A 20,556-nucleotide genomic window follows, 5' to 3' on the forward strand; every position below is an offset into this window, starting at 1 on the left:
TGAACAACAATCTAAATTCAAGCTACCTTTGACTTTATGTTCAGGTATCCTTACAATTCCCTAATCTTTGCTACAAAAACAAGCTTTAGGTGCTATTGAAATGACTAGAAGTATGTCACACACTATAACAGCATAGTACGGGCTTGAGATATAATTTTGCAACCCAAGCTGTTGGCTAACCACTTCACAGCTACAGAGTTCATTAAGTTGATGTAATGTTTCCAGAAATAAATGTTTGTGGTAACTAGTATTAATAACCTAATTAGTAATCTAGTAGCATTGGTAAACCATAACACTGCTGCATTGCTGATACTAAACTATAAAAGCTTTGTTTTATAGTGAGCATTGTACTGTTATTTGAACCATTAGCCCGGTTATGTAACAAGCTAATTGGGCTAACCACTATGGAAATAAAACTACAGTATATATAGTTCTGCCAACTACTTTACAAATTTCATGACTTTGTAAGCAATGACATCTTTGTTGGCGACTGGCCAGTGCACCTGTATGGCAGGTTTGGGAGAGGTGCACTTTATGTTGGTACCCTCGTATTTTTATTTGAGTTTGAATGCTTGAAACACTAGAACCGACCCAAGTAAAGGTGCATTATTTTGGAGAAAATGGGGTGCTTTTTATTCCTCTTCATTCCAAGGAAACTGGATTTACGCAAAGGACTTGGCTACTGGGACACACTATAGGACCATACTCTTTGACACATAGTTCTCTTTAAGACATCAAAAGGCTGATTCTTAAAATAACAAGGCTCTTAAAGCCTTCCCAGATCAATAGCAAAGATGCTCTGACAAGCCGGTCAACGCGTATGTAATGACGTTAAATAAAAACTATTTATTAATCAGACTCACTAACAATGTAGCTTACATTAGGTCATCGTTATTTTGTCAACAAATCTGTTAACCAGGCTTTTGAGCAAGCTAGGTAACATTATACTAACTAGACAGTTGTTCTTGTGTAAACCAGTAGCCAAGCTAGCAAACATCATTGCTGGAAATAAACATTTCTAATGGGAGCTGCACTAATTGTTTTATTTATTTATTCATTTAATCCCCCCCTCGGTTTCTAATAGTTTTTAATGCTAGGGCAATAACTGTTATATTGTGTAATGCAGTACTCATCTCTCCTAATACATTAGCTAATATTAGGCTAGCTTTAACATTAGGCAAAGTCATATTAAGCTAGTTATTACATTTAATATAATAAATAAAACTAGTTGTCAGACCTGGTAGTAAAGCATTGTATCTTTGGAGTATATTTATAAATTATAAGTATAGCTTTCACTGCACAGTTTGTTTAAAAGGCTAGGGCAGAGAGAGAAAGGGACCACTTTTGTGTGTGTGGTGTATGCGTGTGGAGGCGTGTGTATTAGTCGTGGGTCGTTCATGAACGATTCGGTCTTTTTAAAAGAATTTTAAACATGACTCAGATGAACGAGTAGTGTCGGGGAGTGATTTGTTCATTTTCTATTAGGCGCGCATGCGCAAAGCATCGCAAAACCTCTGTATGTTATATACAGGAAACAGAATTGAACGATTCTTAGCAATGAGTCTTCAAGCCTCGAGTCGTTCATTCCTTTGTCACGTGACTCCCTTAGACGCTATGCAGTGTAGTACACAGGAAACAGTATTGAACGATTCTCAGCAATGAGTCTTCAAGCCTCGAGTCGTTCATTCCTTTGTCACGTGACTCCCTTAGACTCTATGCGCTGCAATAGATTTAAAAGAACGAATGACTCAGATTGGAAGATATAAGAAGTGAGCTACTCATCCTGTTTATTATAATATGTCCTTAGTTGCATTGTAATATTTTTGTATGTAAATGTATTGGGTGTATTTTTATTGAAAATGCAACATTTTAATTTATTTCTGATCGAAAGAACGAAATGAATGAAAAGATTCATTTTGATGAATGAGATTCAAAGAACCGAGTCACTAAAATGATTCGAACTTCCCATCGCTAGTGTGTATGGGGAGACGCCTGCGTGAAAGTTTTCTGTGTGACAGAGTTAAGTCCGGTTCTGAGAGAGAGAGGCAGGACACCGTTCTGGTTTTGTTTTGTTGTTGTTTTGGTGTGGCTGTTAATAAAACTTTTTTTTTTTGAGCGCTACAACTGCTGTCAGAAGTAAAGTAAAACTTCTAGCGTAGTGTACGGAGCGCTAGCCACCTAACAAACGGCAGTGATGGAGCCGGTGGTGTACGTTAAAATAGAGGAGGAGGTGGACTATTCAGGCGTGGATGCTACTCCTGTGCCGGGCTGGGGAGGTAACACAATCGCCACGTTTGGATATCCTGAAAAATTTATAAAGAGTGAACCGACACCCACCATAAACGAGCCGTGTGTAGCTAGGACCTTTCAGGCTAGCCATATATACTTTGCCGCACGCGAGGAAAACGCCCAAGAGGGGTTGAGACTGAGAGGCTGCATGGGTAGAGGAGGTGACAAATGATCAGAGGGGCTGGCCCTACCCCCAGCCAGGCATCAGCAGACAAGATTGCAGACTCAGACTCGCCTCAGCTGGCTCGCTGCGCTGTTCTGGCCATGGCGACAGGAAACAACAAGCGGTAGACGTTACGCAACACTGACGTCCCGTTCATCACTTTCACCACCGCCACTACTTAATGGAGACAGGCAGAATACCTGTGGTAAGGGGCAGGAGGTTGTGGTGGTCGGACGGACTTCTATATCAGACTTTGCCATATACCTGTTTGCATAGGAGGGCTTCTATGTACAGCTCTGGTAGATACGGGGTCAACAGTCACAGTGGTCCGCCCGGAGGTAGTGCCAGTGGGTATGAAGCTAGAGCCCACAACAGTTCAGCTTAGGACAGTAACAGGGGAACTAGCACCAATGAAAGGGAGGGGACAGCTGACATTGACTGTTGGAGGACAGACCGTGAAGCACCCTGTTTGGGTAGAGGACGTGAAACGTCAATATGGGACCACAACGACAGTACAGGGCAGAGCAGGCAGTACTTCCTTTCAAAGACCATGTAAGACAAAACAGATAGGGGGACAGTGGGGGGGTGCCTGGTGAACCCAAGTTGTGTTCGATGACAGATATTGGAGAATCAAATGAGGGGGAACCAGCTCCAAATAGCTCCGGGGGGAAGGCCATGGGGAGCTCTGCTACTTAGAGTTGCACCACATACCTGGTTGTCACAATGAACAGCAGGGACAGAAGAATAGGCTGTCAGCGCGAGGTATGGCAGTGGAGTGTCAGTGATCTCAATAAGCAACAGCAGGGGCAATTGTTGCAGCTACTAATGGAATTTCAGGACTGTTTTTCTTGCGAAGAGGACGAGCTGGGAAAGACATTTTTGGTGCAGCACTCCATAGACACAGGAGAGGCCTAACCAATACGGCAGCGACCACAGCGCCTTTCCCTGGGCCGGCAGAAAGCAGCAAAGCAGGCACTGGTAAAAATGCAGCGGGCAGGGAATAATTAAGCGCTATGGAGCCCCTGGGCATCGCCAGTGGTTATGGTACCCAAAAAAGGGGGAGAGTAGCGTTTTTGTGTGGATTACAGGAATTTGAACGAGGTCCCTAAAAAGGAGTCATACCCCCTACCACGTGTTGAGTGCTTGGATCTGGTGGCTGGTTCTTTATGGTTCTCATCCTTGGATTTGAGGACCGGCTCCTGGCAGGTTCCACTGTCTCTAGAAGCACGACATAAGACTGCTTTTTGCACATGGAAAGGACTATGGCAGTTTAAGGTGCTCTGTTTTGGACTATGTAATGCTCTGGCCACATTCAAGCGCTTAATGGAGAGAGTGTTAGCTGGTGTTCCACGTACTGAATGCCTGGTGTTTTTGGATGACATTTTGGCACATGACAATCCATTTGATTCTGCTATTGCTGCGCAAAGTGTTAGTAAAGATCAGAGAGGCAAGGCTGTAATTTAATCTAGACAAGTGTAGGCTAATATGCAGAGAGTTGACTTTCTTGAGGCACACTATAGGCAGTGAGGAAATTGGAACTACGGAGGAGAAAGTGCTGGCATTCTAACACCCCCTGACCCGCAACTACCCGTTGTCTTGGACACTGATGCAAGTGGGGATGGGGTAGGTGTAGTCTTATCACAGGTATGGCCAGAGGGAGAGAAGGTTGTGGCTTATTACAGCAAGACCCTGAGCAAGGCTGAGAGGCGGTATTATGTGACACGCAGAGAACTTTTGGCTGTAGTCTTTGCCATTAGAAATTTCAAGTACTATCTGTGTGGCCGACCTTTCACCATATGCACGGACCATGCCTCTTTCGCTGATGAAGTTCCGGGAACCTGAGGGACAGTTAGTCCATTGGCTGGAGGAATAACAGTGTTATGAATTTACCATTACTCATCATGCAGAGAGCAACATGGTAAAGCAGACGCACTCTCTCGACGGCCTTGTAGCATACAGGGGTGCTGATATTGTGATAGGAGAGAGGCCCAAGGACACAAGCTGGTGCTCAGGGCAGACTCGGAACGCTGGGCGGAATAGTGGTAACCCCTTTGTTGCGTGAATGGTAAACCCAAACGCGGAAGCACACGAGTAGGCAGGATAATCATGCTATTTAATCTAAGGACTCTCACGAATGGGGAGCAAGGGAAAGACACAATCTAACCCGCGTCCTATAAATGCACACTCAATCAGAAAGCAAGACGAATAAAGTGAGTACTCACGATTCGACGAACGATTCCGACGAGGCATGGGCCAAACTCAATGACTGAGCAAGATGCTATAGTTTGTTTACTCCTTTTATACTTCCTGGTTCGCGACCGCTTAACTTCCGGGTCCTAGTGCCGGTAGCACACGCTTGGAGTCAACTGCAGAATGCAGGAGTCAAACAAAAGAGGAATTATGACCTTCGTGCGAAAGGACAGGATTTTTCAGCTGGGGAGTCAGTCTGGGTCTATGCCCCAACCTGGAAGAAGGGGTGATGCCCTAAGTTGGATAGCTCCTGGTTAGGCCCGTGCTTAGTCTTGGAGCGACTGGGGGAATTCGTTTACCGGGTACAGTTGCCCCCACGGGGCCACAAGGTGGTGCTGCATCATGACCGACTGGCCCCCTACAAAGGCTCTGCAACTCCACTAGGGAGAAGTGGGATAGAGGGTACGCCCCGGGGTCCCAGAGCCAATGCTCAGGAATGGGAGGAAATAACCCCGAACCCGGACGATACCGATTGTGGTGGCCATGTACTTCCATGCTTCCCAATACATCTACGGGGGGAGGGGGATCCAGTAAGAGTTATAAATTATACGTAATGCTATCATTGCACAGTTTGTGTAAAAGGGTAGAGCAGAGAGAGAAAGGGACCACTTTTGTGTGTGTGGTGTATGCGTGTGGGGTATGGGGAGACGCCTGCGTGAGAGTTCCTTGTGTGTGACAGAGTTAAGTCCGGTTCTGAGAGAGAGAGAGAGAGAGAGGCAGGACACCGTTCTGGTTCGGTTTTGTTGTTGTATAGCGGTGAGCGCTACAATATCTAACTATAGAGTTTTTTTTGTACTGTGTGAAGCATTAAGTAAGTTTGCTAGGAATCCTGGGTGTTATAACCTAAAACAATAACTTATAATCTTATATTAGATATCTTGCTAGTAAACACTAACATTTAGCTTGTTATTATATTGTGTAAAACAGAAGCTAAGATTTCTCATACTGTAGATCCTGAGTGTCTTACTGTCTAACTTTTGTAAAATTTTCTCAGAAGATTACTATTCTTCTTTCATTTACTTCTTTTATTTGTCTATTTGATGCATTTATTCTCTTTTTTTTTCAATTTATTTGTATTTCACTTTTAACAATGGTCACTGTTGCAAAGTGGCTTTACAGAATCCAAATAAATTTAGGGAAATGAGTATGAAATGTATGAAGAAACATGTTTTAGTCAAATTTCTGCTTTTATTACATGCTTTAAAATCGGTATGCTAAGTGTACTCTCTCTAAGCTAACAGGAGTGCAAAAGCAATTAATTTCTTTTAGAAAAAATAAATTATGAATTAATTTATTTATTACCTGGGGCCCGAGGAAAGAGAGGTGGCAGGGCACAGTCGTCTTCGTCAACAAAGTTATTGTCCTCCTCTGGATGATACACACAGTCTTTAGAAACTTACACTTAACACACATGAACACAATCAGATGAGAGCGAAACAATGAAGAGAGGAACTCACCAAAGGAGTTTTGGTAGATGATCTCGTGTTTCTTTCCTGGAGCTGTAATGTTATCATTATGGTTATTGTTATAATGGTGATGCATGTATTTGTGCTTTCTGTTTATGTGCACGTAATGAGAACATTTGCAGTACCTGGTTTGAGGCCTAGTTTGGGGCGCATAGGGCTGCTGGATGCACAGCACATCCTTTTCTCTCTGTTCTCCTCATCATAATCTACATTTAAGAAACAAGTGACACACTGTGAATTACAGGAGAAGCTGAGGTATTACTCAGCATGTTCACACACATGCTCAACACACAACACAGACACACAACACACATTTAAACGGGATATCTACATGGAGATCAAGTAAGTTTGGAGAAATTATTACTGTTGAGTCAAAAGCTATTGTATTTTTTTAAAGCTGTTTACACAGGGTGGCAAGCAAACATTTTCTCTCTACCTTTTCTCTCCCTGTCATATTTAAACTGCCCACATATTACATTATATGTTCAAAATATCTAAGTACATCAGTGATTTTTTTTCATTGCATTACTGAGCACACATTCGAATTCACACACATAAACATATCATCCACACTGATCTCTTAAACACAGTTCTAGAAAAGAGAAAATTAATGGGTGGAACAAATGTACAGTATTTGTCTTTTTATACAGGCTGCAAAAATGGTGAGCTAAAACAGGTATGCGTGTGGCGTTTTGGAAGAAAAAGTGCACAGATATTGCTTTAGGCTGAGAATGAGCAGTTTGCATCAATTATAAGTTAGTATGGTTAAAACAGTAAAAAGTTGTAATAAAATTTTGATGGATAGATTTTAGCTAGAAAAATCTATGCAACTATAAGATGGGTTGGATGAAAAGCAGAAATTCTGCAATATAACAAAATACAGTGATGAGAGTAAAAACTCCCTTTATATCTCTATATAATCCTCTGCTACACTAATGCATCTATCCCACTGTTTCACTACTGCTTGAATCCCATCAAGGTAAAAAGGTTTTCTCAGTACACCAGGGCCACAATCATCTGAAACGCTGGCCTCCCAGGAACTCCTTTAATAACGCTAACGTGTAAATGGCTTGGAGCGAGGTCAGGACTGTACGCGGGATGTGGTAATAACTCTCAGCCGACTACACGAACATACAACATTCTTTAAAACATTTGCACCATTCAAATGTTTTACTGTGGCTAAAAATCTTTCTTGAAGTCTTCTGTAAATGTCAATCGCTTTTATGTCTTAATTTACAAGAAATTTCATTACAAGTCCGGGTTTGACTTGAACACCCCTCGAATGTTTGGCTTTAATGTTTCCCATTACAATGTGTCCATTTAAGATAAATTATTACATGAAAAATGCTTGCGTGAACGTTCTACAACTAAAAATAAACATGGCAGAAAGATTCATAAACATTATACAATAATGTGACCCTACTGTATAACAGGGTCGCAAGCCTGTTGTCACTCTAGTGTCATGTGATGTTATATGAGCGTCTTACCGATGTTTTCGTCATACTTGTGCTCCAGAACCAGGGGCTTATAATATCCTCCAGTAGTTTCTATCAGATAGTTAATCACATCATGGAGTGTTTTGCAAGGAATCTAAAACAAATTAGTGCAGTGTTTGGTGATTTTTTTTTTTTTTTTTTTACCACATTCTCAAAAAACACACTGGTATTACACCGCATAAAATACTTTTGTTTATTATGTAAAAAAAAAATAAAAAATAGGACATGCGGTCAAAGTATAGCAAAACAATCAGAAAAATCTGAGCTCGATCTCCATCTTACCTACTGTTTTCATGTTATGCAAACCCATACTTATTAACAACAAGCACTTCACTGCATATCGTGCTGTGTATGAGAAATAAAATTTGAATTTAAACAATAAAACAGTCAAAAATCTAAGTTTGCATGGGCTGTAATAAATGTAAACTGTAACAGCTTTATAAAAGTGGTAACCAAGCAATTACTCTCATAGCAAACAATAACATACAAACACACACAGGAATGTGTTATCTAATTTCTTGGCTCTAATTACTTTCTTGTTCTGAAAAGTACCTTCCACATTTAATTCTCTAACAAACAAAGATTTTTAAATAGTTGTCTTAAGTTAAAGGACAATACATACTGACTCATGAAATGTGTACAGAGTCAAAATAATAAATCCTATTTATGCAAGGGCACTATGTACACTACAGATCAAACGTTTGGTAACACCTTTTAATTTAATGGTTATACCCGATTTTTATTTCTTGTAAAACAACACTGAAGGCCTTTATCCAAAATACACAATAATCTCCTTTAAACAGTTGATGTTGAGATGTTTCTGCTACTTCTGCTCTGTAAAGCTTCATAACGGCTCTAATCCGAGGTGCAGGTTGTTAATTGGTGATTTCTGAGGCTGGTGACTCTAAATGAAGTTTTGCTCTTGCTTTCCTGGGTTATGCAAATGCACTTGACAATACTGTTCTTACAAGAACTGTTCCAGAACAGCTGACCTTCATTTCTTAAAATAACAACTGACTGTTGTTGTTGTATTTAATTATCTTAATTACCATGTTATTTAATGGTTTTGAAAAATCGTGTTTTAGAATATAGAAAATAAATGCAAACTTGTGTCCAGACTCTTGACTGGTACTGAATATCTTAAATATCAAATGAGATTTGTATAAAAATTATTATAGCCATTTGATCTAATGAGAATGTTTTAAGTTGTCCATTCCTACTCACTGGATTGTCAACAGCAATGACGAATCCTCCATCAGGGGTCTGTGTTACTCTGTAATGTTGGAAAACTGGCCTGTTATGCAAGAGATAAAAAGAAATGGAATTAAAAAGATGGTTTTGCAATGTTTTTTTTTTTATTTCAGTGTCACTTATTACACAGTACAGCTTAACACCAATAGCACACACTCAACAGGAAACACACAGGCATCAATACAGTATTTCTGTGTGAGTACCTTATCTTGTCTGCCTTGATGTTTTTTGTCTGAATGGTTTCATTTAAAAATAAGATGTTTATTTTGTTGATCTATTTTTAACCTTTAATTTCACTGTATGTGAGTGTGTACGCTGGTTACTAGGATTGTGTACACGTGCATGCATTAAGTTTAAACTGGTGGTTCTTCATTCTGATCCAGCGCAGTTTTGTGTTCTCCCTGAGTGACTGAACCCTCTTCAATTCAGAAAAGGCTGTCAATTAGCTATAATTTAAAGGTCTCATATTTTACTATTTCTTTAACAAGTTAACACAGGTCTCAGAGTTCAAAATATTTGTGTCTTCTCCTCCAAATGTAAACATAAATAAGCTACTGCTGAGCCACGCCCCTTTAGAAAACTGCAGGGCTGAGCAACACCTGGGGGGTGGGGAGTGATCTTATATGATCTCACATTAGGGAGAAAATCTGATTAGCCACAAAAAAGGACAAAAATCTGATCATGTTCTTTCCACTGTTTTTGTTTGTAAACACAGACTGGAGACCTGAATAACTCTAAAAAATAATTAGCCACAGAATTCTTATTGACATTTAAATCAGATATAGTGGGAGCTGAGAAAACAATAAAATGTTTAGGGCATGTGGCCCTCCAGAACCAGGTTTGGGAAAGTGGTTTTAAAATACACATACATGTGTGTGTATGTATTTATGTTACCCATTAAACTCCTGCCGAGTAGTGACAGCAAAACAGGTTCCATCTCGGCTAGGTCTGAGCAGCAGGTTTCCTTTATCTTTGTGCTTTTCCAAAAGGTTTTCAGTTTCAATCCGGGCTAGTTTGCAAAAGCACCTACAGAACCACACACAGTTTATATATAGGAATTTAGCAAAGAATAGTTGCAATGAACACATTCAAGTCTATGGAAGTTATATAATTATATAATATAGAATTATATATAACAGTATATATAATGTTTTCTTTGACTGGGGATCTGCGCTGATATCAGCCAAAAAAGACCAAGAGTCTGAACATTAGAATTTGAATGGTAAAGTTTGGGTGTCAGCTCAGGAGTCAGGATCTATCTGTCCCACCAAATGAGAAATCTAAACTTTTGATGACAAACACTGCTGTAAACTTTTGCAGATATATTGTCAAATAAATAGAAAAAAAGAAAATAAATAAAAGTCACTGGAGTCTGAACCAATATCTGGACAATCAGCCAATCTGAACAGGGGTCTTAATATACAGTAGGATATAAGCCAATAAGGATGTGTGTGTGATCTGTGTGAGTCTTAATCTTGTCTATTGACCAGATTAGGCGATAAGAGAAGGAGTCTGTACTTACGCTGGCATCTCGGACAGTACAGACATGTAATCGTTATGGTCTGGCGTAGCTGCTGCTTTAGAAGCTTGTTCAGCTGCAGCTTTTTCAGCGATCTCTTTAAGTCTCTCGTTCTCTTTCTCCACAGCGTCTTTCAGCATGCGAACCTGACCAGGCAGCAGGTTGAGGGAGGTGGGAACTTGCAGCTGTGAAGCACAAACATCTGCCTAATCATTCCTAATCTAATTTCTATTCATATCTTTAGTAATGATGAACCAATAAACACCAATGGAACCAAAGCACCAAAACTCACTGGTTGTATTGTAAAAACTCAACAAAAAAAACTTTATCTCATCTTGTTTGTCAGAAAGTTTCCCTTCTGGAACATGGCAGCAAGGTTTGCTTGTGCTTATTATTTTAAAAAAAATCTAACGGCCAGTAAATCATTTAGTTATGAAAGCAAGAACAATACATGTTTATAATAATCTGGCACCAAAGTTTATTAAAACAAAAGAAGAAAAACAAGGAAACTGGAGCAGAAGGAAGTACAAGTTGCAGTCAAATGAAAATGAGACAGAGTTTTGAGCTTGTAAACAATTTCATGTGGTGTTGCAAAGTACAACACTGACCTGAAGAAGTATGGTGTGGGTAGTTTACACAGGAAAATGAATAATGCAACTATTTTTTGCTTATTAAGTAATATTAGTTATTAGGACAAAAGCAGGGAGTGTTTTTTTTCTTTTAGTTTTTTTCTGATAGGGGACACTATAAAGGCAGTTGAACAACAAAACGAAGTGCTATTAATAAATGAGCTTGTGACTCTTTACACACTATGACACTCTCTACACACTCTCTACACATATTATGAAGTTACATTCACAAACTCATGTTCCCTCATTCCTGTGCCACGTGAGAGATTTTGTATCACCTCTAACTAGCTTTAGATAAAAGTTTATTAATTCAAGAACAACAGTATATAATACACTCAGGACTAAACCATTATGAACCTGTATCTGAATTCTGAAAATATATCAGGTATTGTTCAATAATGACTGGACTCTGAACTTTGTCATATTAATCCATAAGACTCTGGAATATACTAGAATATCAACAGTGGAAGAGTAGAACAAAACTAGAGAGGTACATTTCCTGACGAAAATGTGAGTGGTAGCAATATGCTAAGCACTCTAGCATCATGTTAGCGACATTTTCATGGTGGTGCTAGCAACATGCTAATTAAGCTAGCATCATGCTATCAACATGCTAATCAGCTTAACGACATGCTAGCAACATGCTAATCATGTTAAGAGCAAAATGCTGATATAGTTAGCATGATGCTAGCAACATGCTAATCACACTAGCATCATGTTAGCAGCATTCTAAAGATGTTGCTAGAAACATGCTAATATAGTTAGCAGAACGCTAGCTACATGCTAATCAGATACACATCATGCTAGCAACATGCTAAGCACTCTACCATCATGCTAGGAACATGCTACACATGTTATTAGCAAAATGCTACTATAGTTAGCATAATGCTAGTAACAAATTAAATGAGCCCTCCCCAGAGTCTCTACTACGATGGGATCCACTGTTAAAATCTGTTTCAAAGTTCTTATGGAAGTTACGATTGTTTGTGAATTGCCCCCTGCTGGGGCAGTTTACCAGTTGCCCCTTAGAAAAGTCATGTCAAGCCTCCTATTTCTGAATAAGTTGAACGATATGACACCTCTTTCAAAGGTCTACGACAAACGGAACGGCATTAATCATGCACCAAATTCCCCATTATAAATCAATGGGGCAAATTTGGGCGCCTCTTGTCCCCCAGGAGGTAAAACCTATACCAGGGGTACTCAAATATAAATTTGAAAGGGCCACTTACCAAATTTCTATTTAGTCCAAGGTCCGTCAAAATGTCAGTCCAATTTCAAATAGAGAACTACAAAAAAGTCAAACATGGTAGTTCTTTTAGTGTGAAAGGTGACATCATCTTTGTGCCACCAGTTTTTTTAACTTGGGCATAAAAGGTGTGAGGACCAGGTGGAGGCACTGATGTTCATTGGTGAGGGTGCTGCGATATGTTTTTTACCATGCTCATAGTTGAAACAGCAGATTCACAGCAGTACGTCGAGGAAAACCTTGTGAGAATTTGAAGGGCCATTTTCCGTAGGACAGGAACACCTGCTGCAGTAACCATCTTTGGTTGGTGTCCGGAAGGTGAGAAGGTGACCACTTTTCATTGCTAGATTAAGCACATTGGTTTTCTGCCTCTCACGGGGAGCACGAATGCATATTTTTCTGTCCACTCACTCTTACATTTTTTTTTTTTAATCAACTTATATTAGGATATTAAGGACATATTTTAATAAACAGAATGAGTAGCTCACCTCTTCCAGTATATCTTCCAGTCTGAGTCGTTCGTTCTTTTGAATGATAGAGTCTATGGGAGTCACGTGACAAAGGAACGAACAACTCGGGACTTGACGATTCGTTGAGAACCGTTCAATTCTGTTTCCTGTACATAGCCTATGGAGGTTTTGCGATGATTTGCGCATGCGCGCTCAGTAGAAAATGAATGAATCACTCTCTGAGACGACTCGTTCTTCTGAGTCATGTTAAGGATTGAATCGTTCATGAACGACCCATCACTAGAAGACTCAAAGATATACCGTGAGGAAACACAGTTGCGCACTTCATTGTGAACTCATTTGGATTATGATTAAATTAGCATGTTTGTTTTGGCATCGGTCCTGATTTAACCGTATTTGGGCTTGGAAGCGGACCGGAGTCTGCCTATTGAGTACCCCGGACCTATACCCTCTTGCGGGCCTCTTCAAATGTGGTAAACTTGAGATTTCTATCAAATTCTCGCTCTACACTAGAATCTCTCAAAGTTGGTATAAATGGAAACATATGGGATTTGTTGGTAGGATTAATTTACTGCTGGCCCCTAAGAAAAGTACCCCATTCCCGAATAAGCCGCACGGTTCGACACCTATTTTATGGGTCTATGATGAACGGTACAGGAATAGTTATTCGCCAAAATCCCCATTATAAGTTAATACAGCACATTTGGGGCAAAACTTATACCCTCTTGCGGGGTATGTTCTAAAACAGCTTGCAAGCCTCTACAAATCTGGTGAATTTGTGATTTCTACAAAATTCTTACTCTGCGTTTCAATCAGTCAAAATTGGTCTCAATGTTAAGTCTATGGGATTTTTTCCCCATTATATGTCAATGGGGCAAATTTGGGGACCTCTTGTGCCCCGGGAGTAAAACTTATCCCCTTGTGCGGGGTATCTTCTGACACAGGTAAAAAACCTCTTCAAATGTGGAAGATTTTACGTTTCTAAAAATTCCCTCTCTGTGCTAGAATCCGTCAAAGTTAGTCTTAATGTTAAGTCTATGGGGCTTTTTGAGACGGTTAAGTGCCCCCTCAGGCAAAAGAAAAGACTTAGTAAAGACCCCTTAGAAAAGTCATAGCACCCCATTCCCGAATAAAGCGCACGATTTGACACCTCATTCATTGGTCTACGACAAACGGTGCGGGACTAGTTACGCGCCAAACTTTTATACAGAAGAAAAATAATAAAAAGAAGAATAATAAGCCTGTAAGATAACAATAGTAGTGCTTCGCTTCGCAAGCACCACTAACAAGCATGTAACCCTAAACCATGTGAGTGTCTATGAAAAGCCGTACTGACCTTCACCACGGACCAAATGAAGCCTTTCCATAGCTCACGGGCTTCTAGACTCGGAGCCTTAAAACATGACAATTAACAATTTTTAAAAAATGAAATGAATTACTAAATATTACACATTAACTGTGTAATTATATGCAAAATATACAGTGTGATTACATATGACAAGTGTGAATAAATCATTGTTAGATTATTAGATTACAGCTTTCTGTTTGTTTTTAATAAATCAGTGTCTAATTACAGCTGCTGTTTTTCAGAGAACGAAAATCTTCTGAACCAGTTTACTTCACAGCAGTGATTCTGTTAATATGCGCCCACGCGAGTGTCATTAGCGATGTTCCTTGCTAATTTTTTTCAGATTAAACAATCTTTTCATTAATTTGTTTGTCTGTGTGAAACTCAAATAAGAGAGGAGAAAGGTTTACTGTGTAAGATAAAAAGGGGGGAGAGGGGGGCTGATTCCTCCTCTCTGCTTACTGTGTGAAACACTTATCTGTCTGCATTTATTTTTACTTTTTTAAAAGGTAAAGTGCAGGTTAATTCGTTTTATTTTTACTTTATATTTTGTATTTTGCTTTGATTTACAAGTGTTTTAAAATACAAGCCCGCTTCCGGAATGAATTATGTTCGTAATCCAAGGCTCCACTGTATACTCTTTTATTTAATTTTATACCAGACTACTGTTGATTTCCTATTGGTCAGAAGGTGTTGATTAATCCTCTGTAACAGCAGCTCTGTCAGTAACACAGGTCTAATGTTACTGTATATTATATCTATAGTAGTTTTATAAGGTTTGTTTTTTGTAAAGAGACATGTATTTAACATTTGTGGAAAGAGCTTTATCTTTTCTCTGATTTATATTAACAAATCAAGTACAGTATGACTCCTGGAACTAATTAAAAGGTTGAAAGTGATATCATGTTGTCTCTATACTATACTATATATGACTCTGGCTTGTTGTACAGTCACATATCGCCTCACCCAATCATCAAATTCTAATTGTAATAATGAAAAAATTATAAAAATGCATGGTTAATAATCATGTATCATATCTGAACCTCTCACCGTGAGGTAGATATCGTCGTCTTGTACACGCAGGTGGAGACTGACATCTGAACTGGGGTAGTCCGTCAGAGAGATGAAGTTTGACAGTTCTTGCTTTTCTACATACTAGTATCAAAAACAGACAAATGTCAATAAATCCCATTACAGTGGATAAAAAAAGCTTACGAAAACAATGTTAAAAAAAACTAAAACAAAAATTTACATACGTCACAGTCCTTGCTATTGTTGAAGAAGAACAGAGCGTCCCCACACAGTGCAGCCCAGAGATTCTGACTGGTCTGCACAAAGTAAACAGAAAAAAATTAATGACCTTAACACTTGGGCATATTTAGTAGGAGCGTACAGTATGTGTGTATGTGGTGTAGCATTATGACTATTTATGCTTGTGCACTAGTGCTTTTTGAATTTAAGCTAACACTAGTAAACTAGTATCAGCAAGCTGGCTTCCTTCCATCCATCCATTCATCCATCCATCTTCAACCGTTAATCCGAAGTCGGGTCGCGGGGGTAGCAGCTCCAGCAGGTAACCCCAATCTTCCGTTTCCCTAGCCACCTCAGCTAACTTTGACTGGGGAACCCCGAGGCGTTCCCAGGTCAGTGTGGAGATATTATAGGAGAAGTAATCCTATTTTTAGAAGGTTGACTGCTAACTGCAGGCTCCAATACACGTGATAAAAGGATGACGGCACACGGACTCAGCAGGCATTTTTGGTTTGCTGCAGGTGAATAAGTTAGGCTTCCAGTCCGCCAAGTATTTTCATAAATACGAGGAGAACTCAAATAGACATTGAGTATTTTATTTGAAAGTAACCTTTTTTTCTGAATTGTTTTTGTTGCATGCGGAAATAAAATTCAGTTTTCTCTGTAAAAGTTAATTAATTTTCATCAAATGCAACACTGTAGTTTTTTTTATACATACTGTAGAATAAAGCTAAAAGATGAAATGTGCACTATTATCTTTACAGTGAAACCTCGGATTGCGAGTAACGTGGTTTGCGAGTGTTTCGCAAGACAGACAAAAATTTTTAATAAATTTTGACTTGGAAAACAAACGAGTCTTGGTTTACAAGCACTGAGTATCCTCTATCATGCATGCGCTTCTTGTTTTGACACAGAGCATCACTTGATCACAACTAAGCCAACGGTTTTTCTCTCTTGCGCTGTGAAATTGTGGGTAACTTTCTCCCCTGCTGTTTCATTAGAGAGGTTTTCTCTCTCTAGAAGATATAAGATAAAAGATAAAGTGCAGGTTAATTTGTTTTATTTTTTACTTTGCAGCAAATTCCGTTAGTGTGTCGCTCAATCGAGTGTCATTAGAGAAATTTCTTGTTTATGTTTCTGATAAAACAGTGTTTCCTTTGTGTGCACACGTGTGTGAAAAGAGTGGAGGAATGGTTACTTTAGATTCACACACATATACACATACGGACATACACAGCGCCTGCTCGCACAAACAGAAACACTTATCTGTGGGGATTTTATTTTTACTTCTTTTTTTAAGGTAACATGCAGGTTCATTTGTTTTATTTTTACTTTATATTTTGTGTTAATTATTTTAATGTATTTATTGTTTGGGGCTGAGTAACAAATAATTTGTGTTTTCATTAGGCCTATGTCTTATGAGAAAATTTGAGGAGTGTTTTGGAATACGAGCCCTCTTCTGGAACTAGTTATGCTCGTAATTCAAGGTTCCACTGTTAAATTTAAAACGGCTCAGAATGGCTCTTGGAGTGTTTTAGGTTGCCGACCCCTGCCCTAGAACAAAATTACAACAATTTGAACGAAAAAAAAGTATTGAAATTTTGAAATGTTACATTTGTGTATGCTAAAATATTAAAAAAGGTATTTTGGCGAATGCCCTATAAAGGGAAATGGTTCCTTGCCTGTCAACTTAAAAGACCCTTGTTTTAGCAGACTCTTTGTTTATTCTAGAATCCTCAAGCTCTATCAGACTGCAATACCCTAAGGAATCTCACTTTTAGACATTCCAATGTCCACAATTTTTGGCTACAAACAAAGCAAAAAGAAAAGAAAAAAGAATTCCCTCCTTTTCCTATTTTTTTATTTATTTTAGTATCGGCCAGGGTTTAAACAAGCCAGATATATATATTTTTCCCTATTCTGACCTCATATGAGTAGAGCCCCACCCCTTGGCTTGTTTTATTTGGATTTACATAGACACAGAAATGGCACATGTGGATGAGGAGTGATATAAATGGAGAAAAATTATGTGTTAACAACCACTGTTCAGGAATGCGGTCAGATTATTTGAGATAGTGTTCTAAGAACAAAATAAGGAAGCTTAAGTCTCCACCGATAATCAGAATTAACAATCCTGAGTAATGAGAACGCTTTCATCAATAATTATCTTTTAATTATCTAATCATCTGTCACATGACATCCTTTTATGCTTCATGCTTTGGAAATGAATTTTAATTGATACCAAGTAAATGATACCAGAGAAAATGTTGCACTGTTGCTTAATGTACAATATGAAATATGTGTCATAAATTTAATTAATTTCCTTGTTAACGCCTAATTATGTAAACATCACAACATACCAACCGCAGCCTGCAATCTCAGTGTTCATATCAGACTAGAAATGTACAGCAGTTCTACAGAACACTTTAATATTATCGAATCTTCTAGATTTTTAGAAAGTTGAAGTGAAATATGAAAAAAGTCAGTAACAATGTAAATGTCTAATAAGTGTTCCTTCATGTACAGTTATGCACCTTTAAGTATCAGAATGATGTTGCTTTTGAAACAGATTCTCTTTATTCTTTTTTAATAAAAGACTAATGAATTAAATAAATGTGTTCTTGGTTTAAGTTAATTAATATACAAGACACCGATGGGAGCTTAGACCTTTTTATTTGCAATCATGTCTTCACTCTGTTCTTTTCTACAAAACGTATAGTGTAAATATGTTACAGTATAAACTTAGGGCTTTTATTTTCTTCATTTTGTGTGCTTTATTTCAGCAGCTGTTTTACATAAATAATAATAATTTCTCTACGTGTTCATATTAAAGTTCTAGTAAAAACTTTGCTTTAGTGAAGAACTGAAATGTGTCTGCTGGTCAAGTTATTTTAATGATATTAATTTTGTGTAAGCTAGCTAAGAGAAGCGCTGGGTTAGCATTAATTAACACTTTAAGGATTAATGCTAAAACTCATGAATTCAGATTCAATCGAGCAAGAGTCTTAACCTTTAAGTGCTCAGAAGTATTTAACCTTGACTCTGTCCTGCATCGTCTGGAAGTCTCTTCGAACGAAAGCGTCAATCAAATGTAGTGATTTTTTTTTTATTATTATCGGTAATTTCCGGCAATTTTGGAGCTCTGTTTCTGCTATAAAGCTTGTAAATGTTTAGGTCAAGTCCATGGTTGATTTTGTAGTACATTTTGTTTATAATGTTTACTGTTTGTAGAAATTTTAACATTTACAAATATGGAAGAAAACAAATGTGCCTTGTAGTACATAAAAAGGTACCCTTTGAATCATAATTCTTACAGTAACTCTTCTTTCTGACACCACTATAAAGAGGTTCTAATACATTCTATCTTCATTGCACTATGGTTTATTCATTTCATTCTCTCTTTTATTACTATTTCTACTTGCTGAGGCACCTTATGTACAGTTTCATTCCTGCCTGTATACACAATCATCTTGTACGTGTATATACAGTAGAAACAGTATACTGGTATTATTTGACACTACTTTTTACCTCATTAAGGCACCGTAAATTGTAAACAGTTTCTTTTTTTTTTTTTTTGCAATTCTTGCTGGTTGCTTACTTGTTGTATATCCTGTGAACTGGCTGCTGTAATAATACAATTTCTCTTTGGGATTGATAAAGTAATACATCTATCTATCACATCCATCAAATCAAGGAACCTCTGTAGTCCAACGAGGGACCGTGGAGGCCAGTGATAACCACTGTATTCCCATTTTTACGATCATGGTAGGACCTCCAGTCAACATTCATACACACACAAATTCACACACCGCAGACAATTTGGGAACACCGATTAGCTGCATGTACAGTAGCTGCTGCTTTATCTGCATGTCTCTGGGCTGTGAGGAAACTGGAGTACCCAGAGGAAAAACACCAAGCAAAGGAAAAAACATGCAAACTCCATGCACACAGACCCCGAGGCAGGAATCGAACCCGAGGTGTAAGGAGACAGTTCTAACCACTACGCCCCGTGCCGCTCTATATCTGTCTACCTATCTATAATGATGTTACAATTGACTCGAATTGAAATTGTGGCAGGTGTGTATTGTTACACACACTGTACATGTTTTACTCTTTACACAGGAAATTAATGCATATTTTACAGTACAGGATATAAATAGGTTATGTATCTTATATGCCATTTGAGTTCCTCCAGATGTCCTGGATATCAATTCAGAGATCAGTGACAAAATAAAAATTAAACTTAATTAATTAAGCATGAGTCTAAAATAAATGCACGTATTGTAAAATAAAAAAAATAAAAAAATTATGCTTTAATAAGAGATGAAACTTACTCTATTTTTTAAAGACCTTTTTTCCAGAAATCCCTCGTAATAGCAGGAGGGCAGCTGGGCTCGTATCCGCTGCGCGCGCCTCATCGCCGGTGCAGGTAGCGGGGCTCGCGCACACACACACACCTGTAGTCTCTACTGACACGTTAATACACCACACCTGCGCGGACCTGAAGGCGCGTGCTCTAGTGCAGTGTGTCCAGGTGTGTCAAGGAGAAGCCAACCGACGAGGCCCCGCCCCTCGGTTAAGCTGATTGACTGGTTATGATAAGGCAAAGGTACTGGACATATTTGGATAATTTCTGATTTATCTCGTGTTTCACATACCCACACAAATGAGGGGACTCCCTGGGTGTGATACAGATCTCCTTCTGCTCCAAATCTTACCTGTTTCTATTAATAATCAGAGATTTACATGAGCTTTAGATTGCAGATGTTAACCTCTGGACTGCAGGGAATTTATGAGAGCTTATACAGTCCTGTCATTTGAAGGGAGAAATAAGAAATCTGGTAAATTTGGACGCTTGGCAGGATTCAAAATGGAATGAGAATAAGAGAATGTTCTTATTCTCATTCAATTATCAATGAATGACAGCGATAGTGGCAAGGAAAATCTCCCTGAGATGGGAATAGGAAGAATCCTTGAGATGAACCCGACTTAACAGGAAACCCACCCTCATTTGGGTAATAAAGGATAGCAGGGATTGTTCTGAAGTCATACTGTGTTAGGAGGCTGGACGTTCAGATAACAGGAGATGTGTTTAAGTTAACATGAAGTCCAGTTTGTTATTGGAGTCTCAGGTAGACTGTAGGAAACTCCAGTCCTGAACTATCGAGCAACTGC

The 20,556-nt window shown here is 38.8% G+C and overlaps 1 protein-coding gene across 1 annotated transcript in view; it reads right to left on the reverse strand.

The window, feature by feature from the left end:
* The window catches only part of LOC128530600 (signal-transducing adaptor protein 1-like), a 47,327-nt gene extending 27,240 nt beyond the window's left edge, over positions 1-20,087 (reverse strand). Inside the window, exons 1-11 of the mRNA XM_053504633.1 lie at positions 19,716-20,087; positions 15,387-15,458; positions 15,181-15,285; positions 14,119-14,175; positions 10,438-10,619; positions 9,810-9,941; positions 8,889-8,958; positions 7,656-7,758; positions 6,294-6,374; positions 6,160-6,201; positions 6,005-6,070 (exon numbers count right to left, since the gene is read on the reverse strand). Coding sequence (XP_053360608.1) covers positions 6,005-6,070; positions 6,160-6,201; positions 6,294-6,374; positions 7,656-7,758; positions 8,889-8,958; positions 9,810-9,941; positions 10,438-10,619; positions 14,119-14,175; positions 15,181-15,285; positions 15,387-15,458; positions 19,716-19,799 — 994 coding nt within the window. The 5' untranslated portion in view covers positions 19,800-20,087. The remainder of the gene's footprint in view (positions 1-6,004; positions 6,071-6,159; positions 6,202-6,293; positions 6,375-7,655; positions 7,759-8,888; positions 8,959-9,809; positions 9,942-10,437; positions 10,620-14,118; positions 14,176-15,180; positions 15,286-15,386; positions 15,459-19,715) is intronic.
* Between the last annotated feature and the right edge of the window lie 469 nt (positions 20,088-20,556).

Source organism: Clarias gariepinus, chromosome 9, assembly GCF_024256425.1.
Source record: "Clarias gariepinus isolate MV-2021 ecotype Netherlands chromosome 9, CGAR_prim_01v2, whole genome shotgun sequence".
In the NCBI taxonomy this organism is placed as follows: Eukaryota; Metazoa; Chordata; class Actinopteri; order Siluriformes; family Clariidae; genus Clarias; species Clarias gariepinus.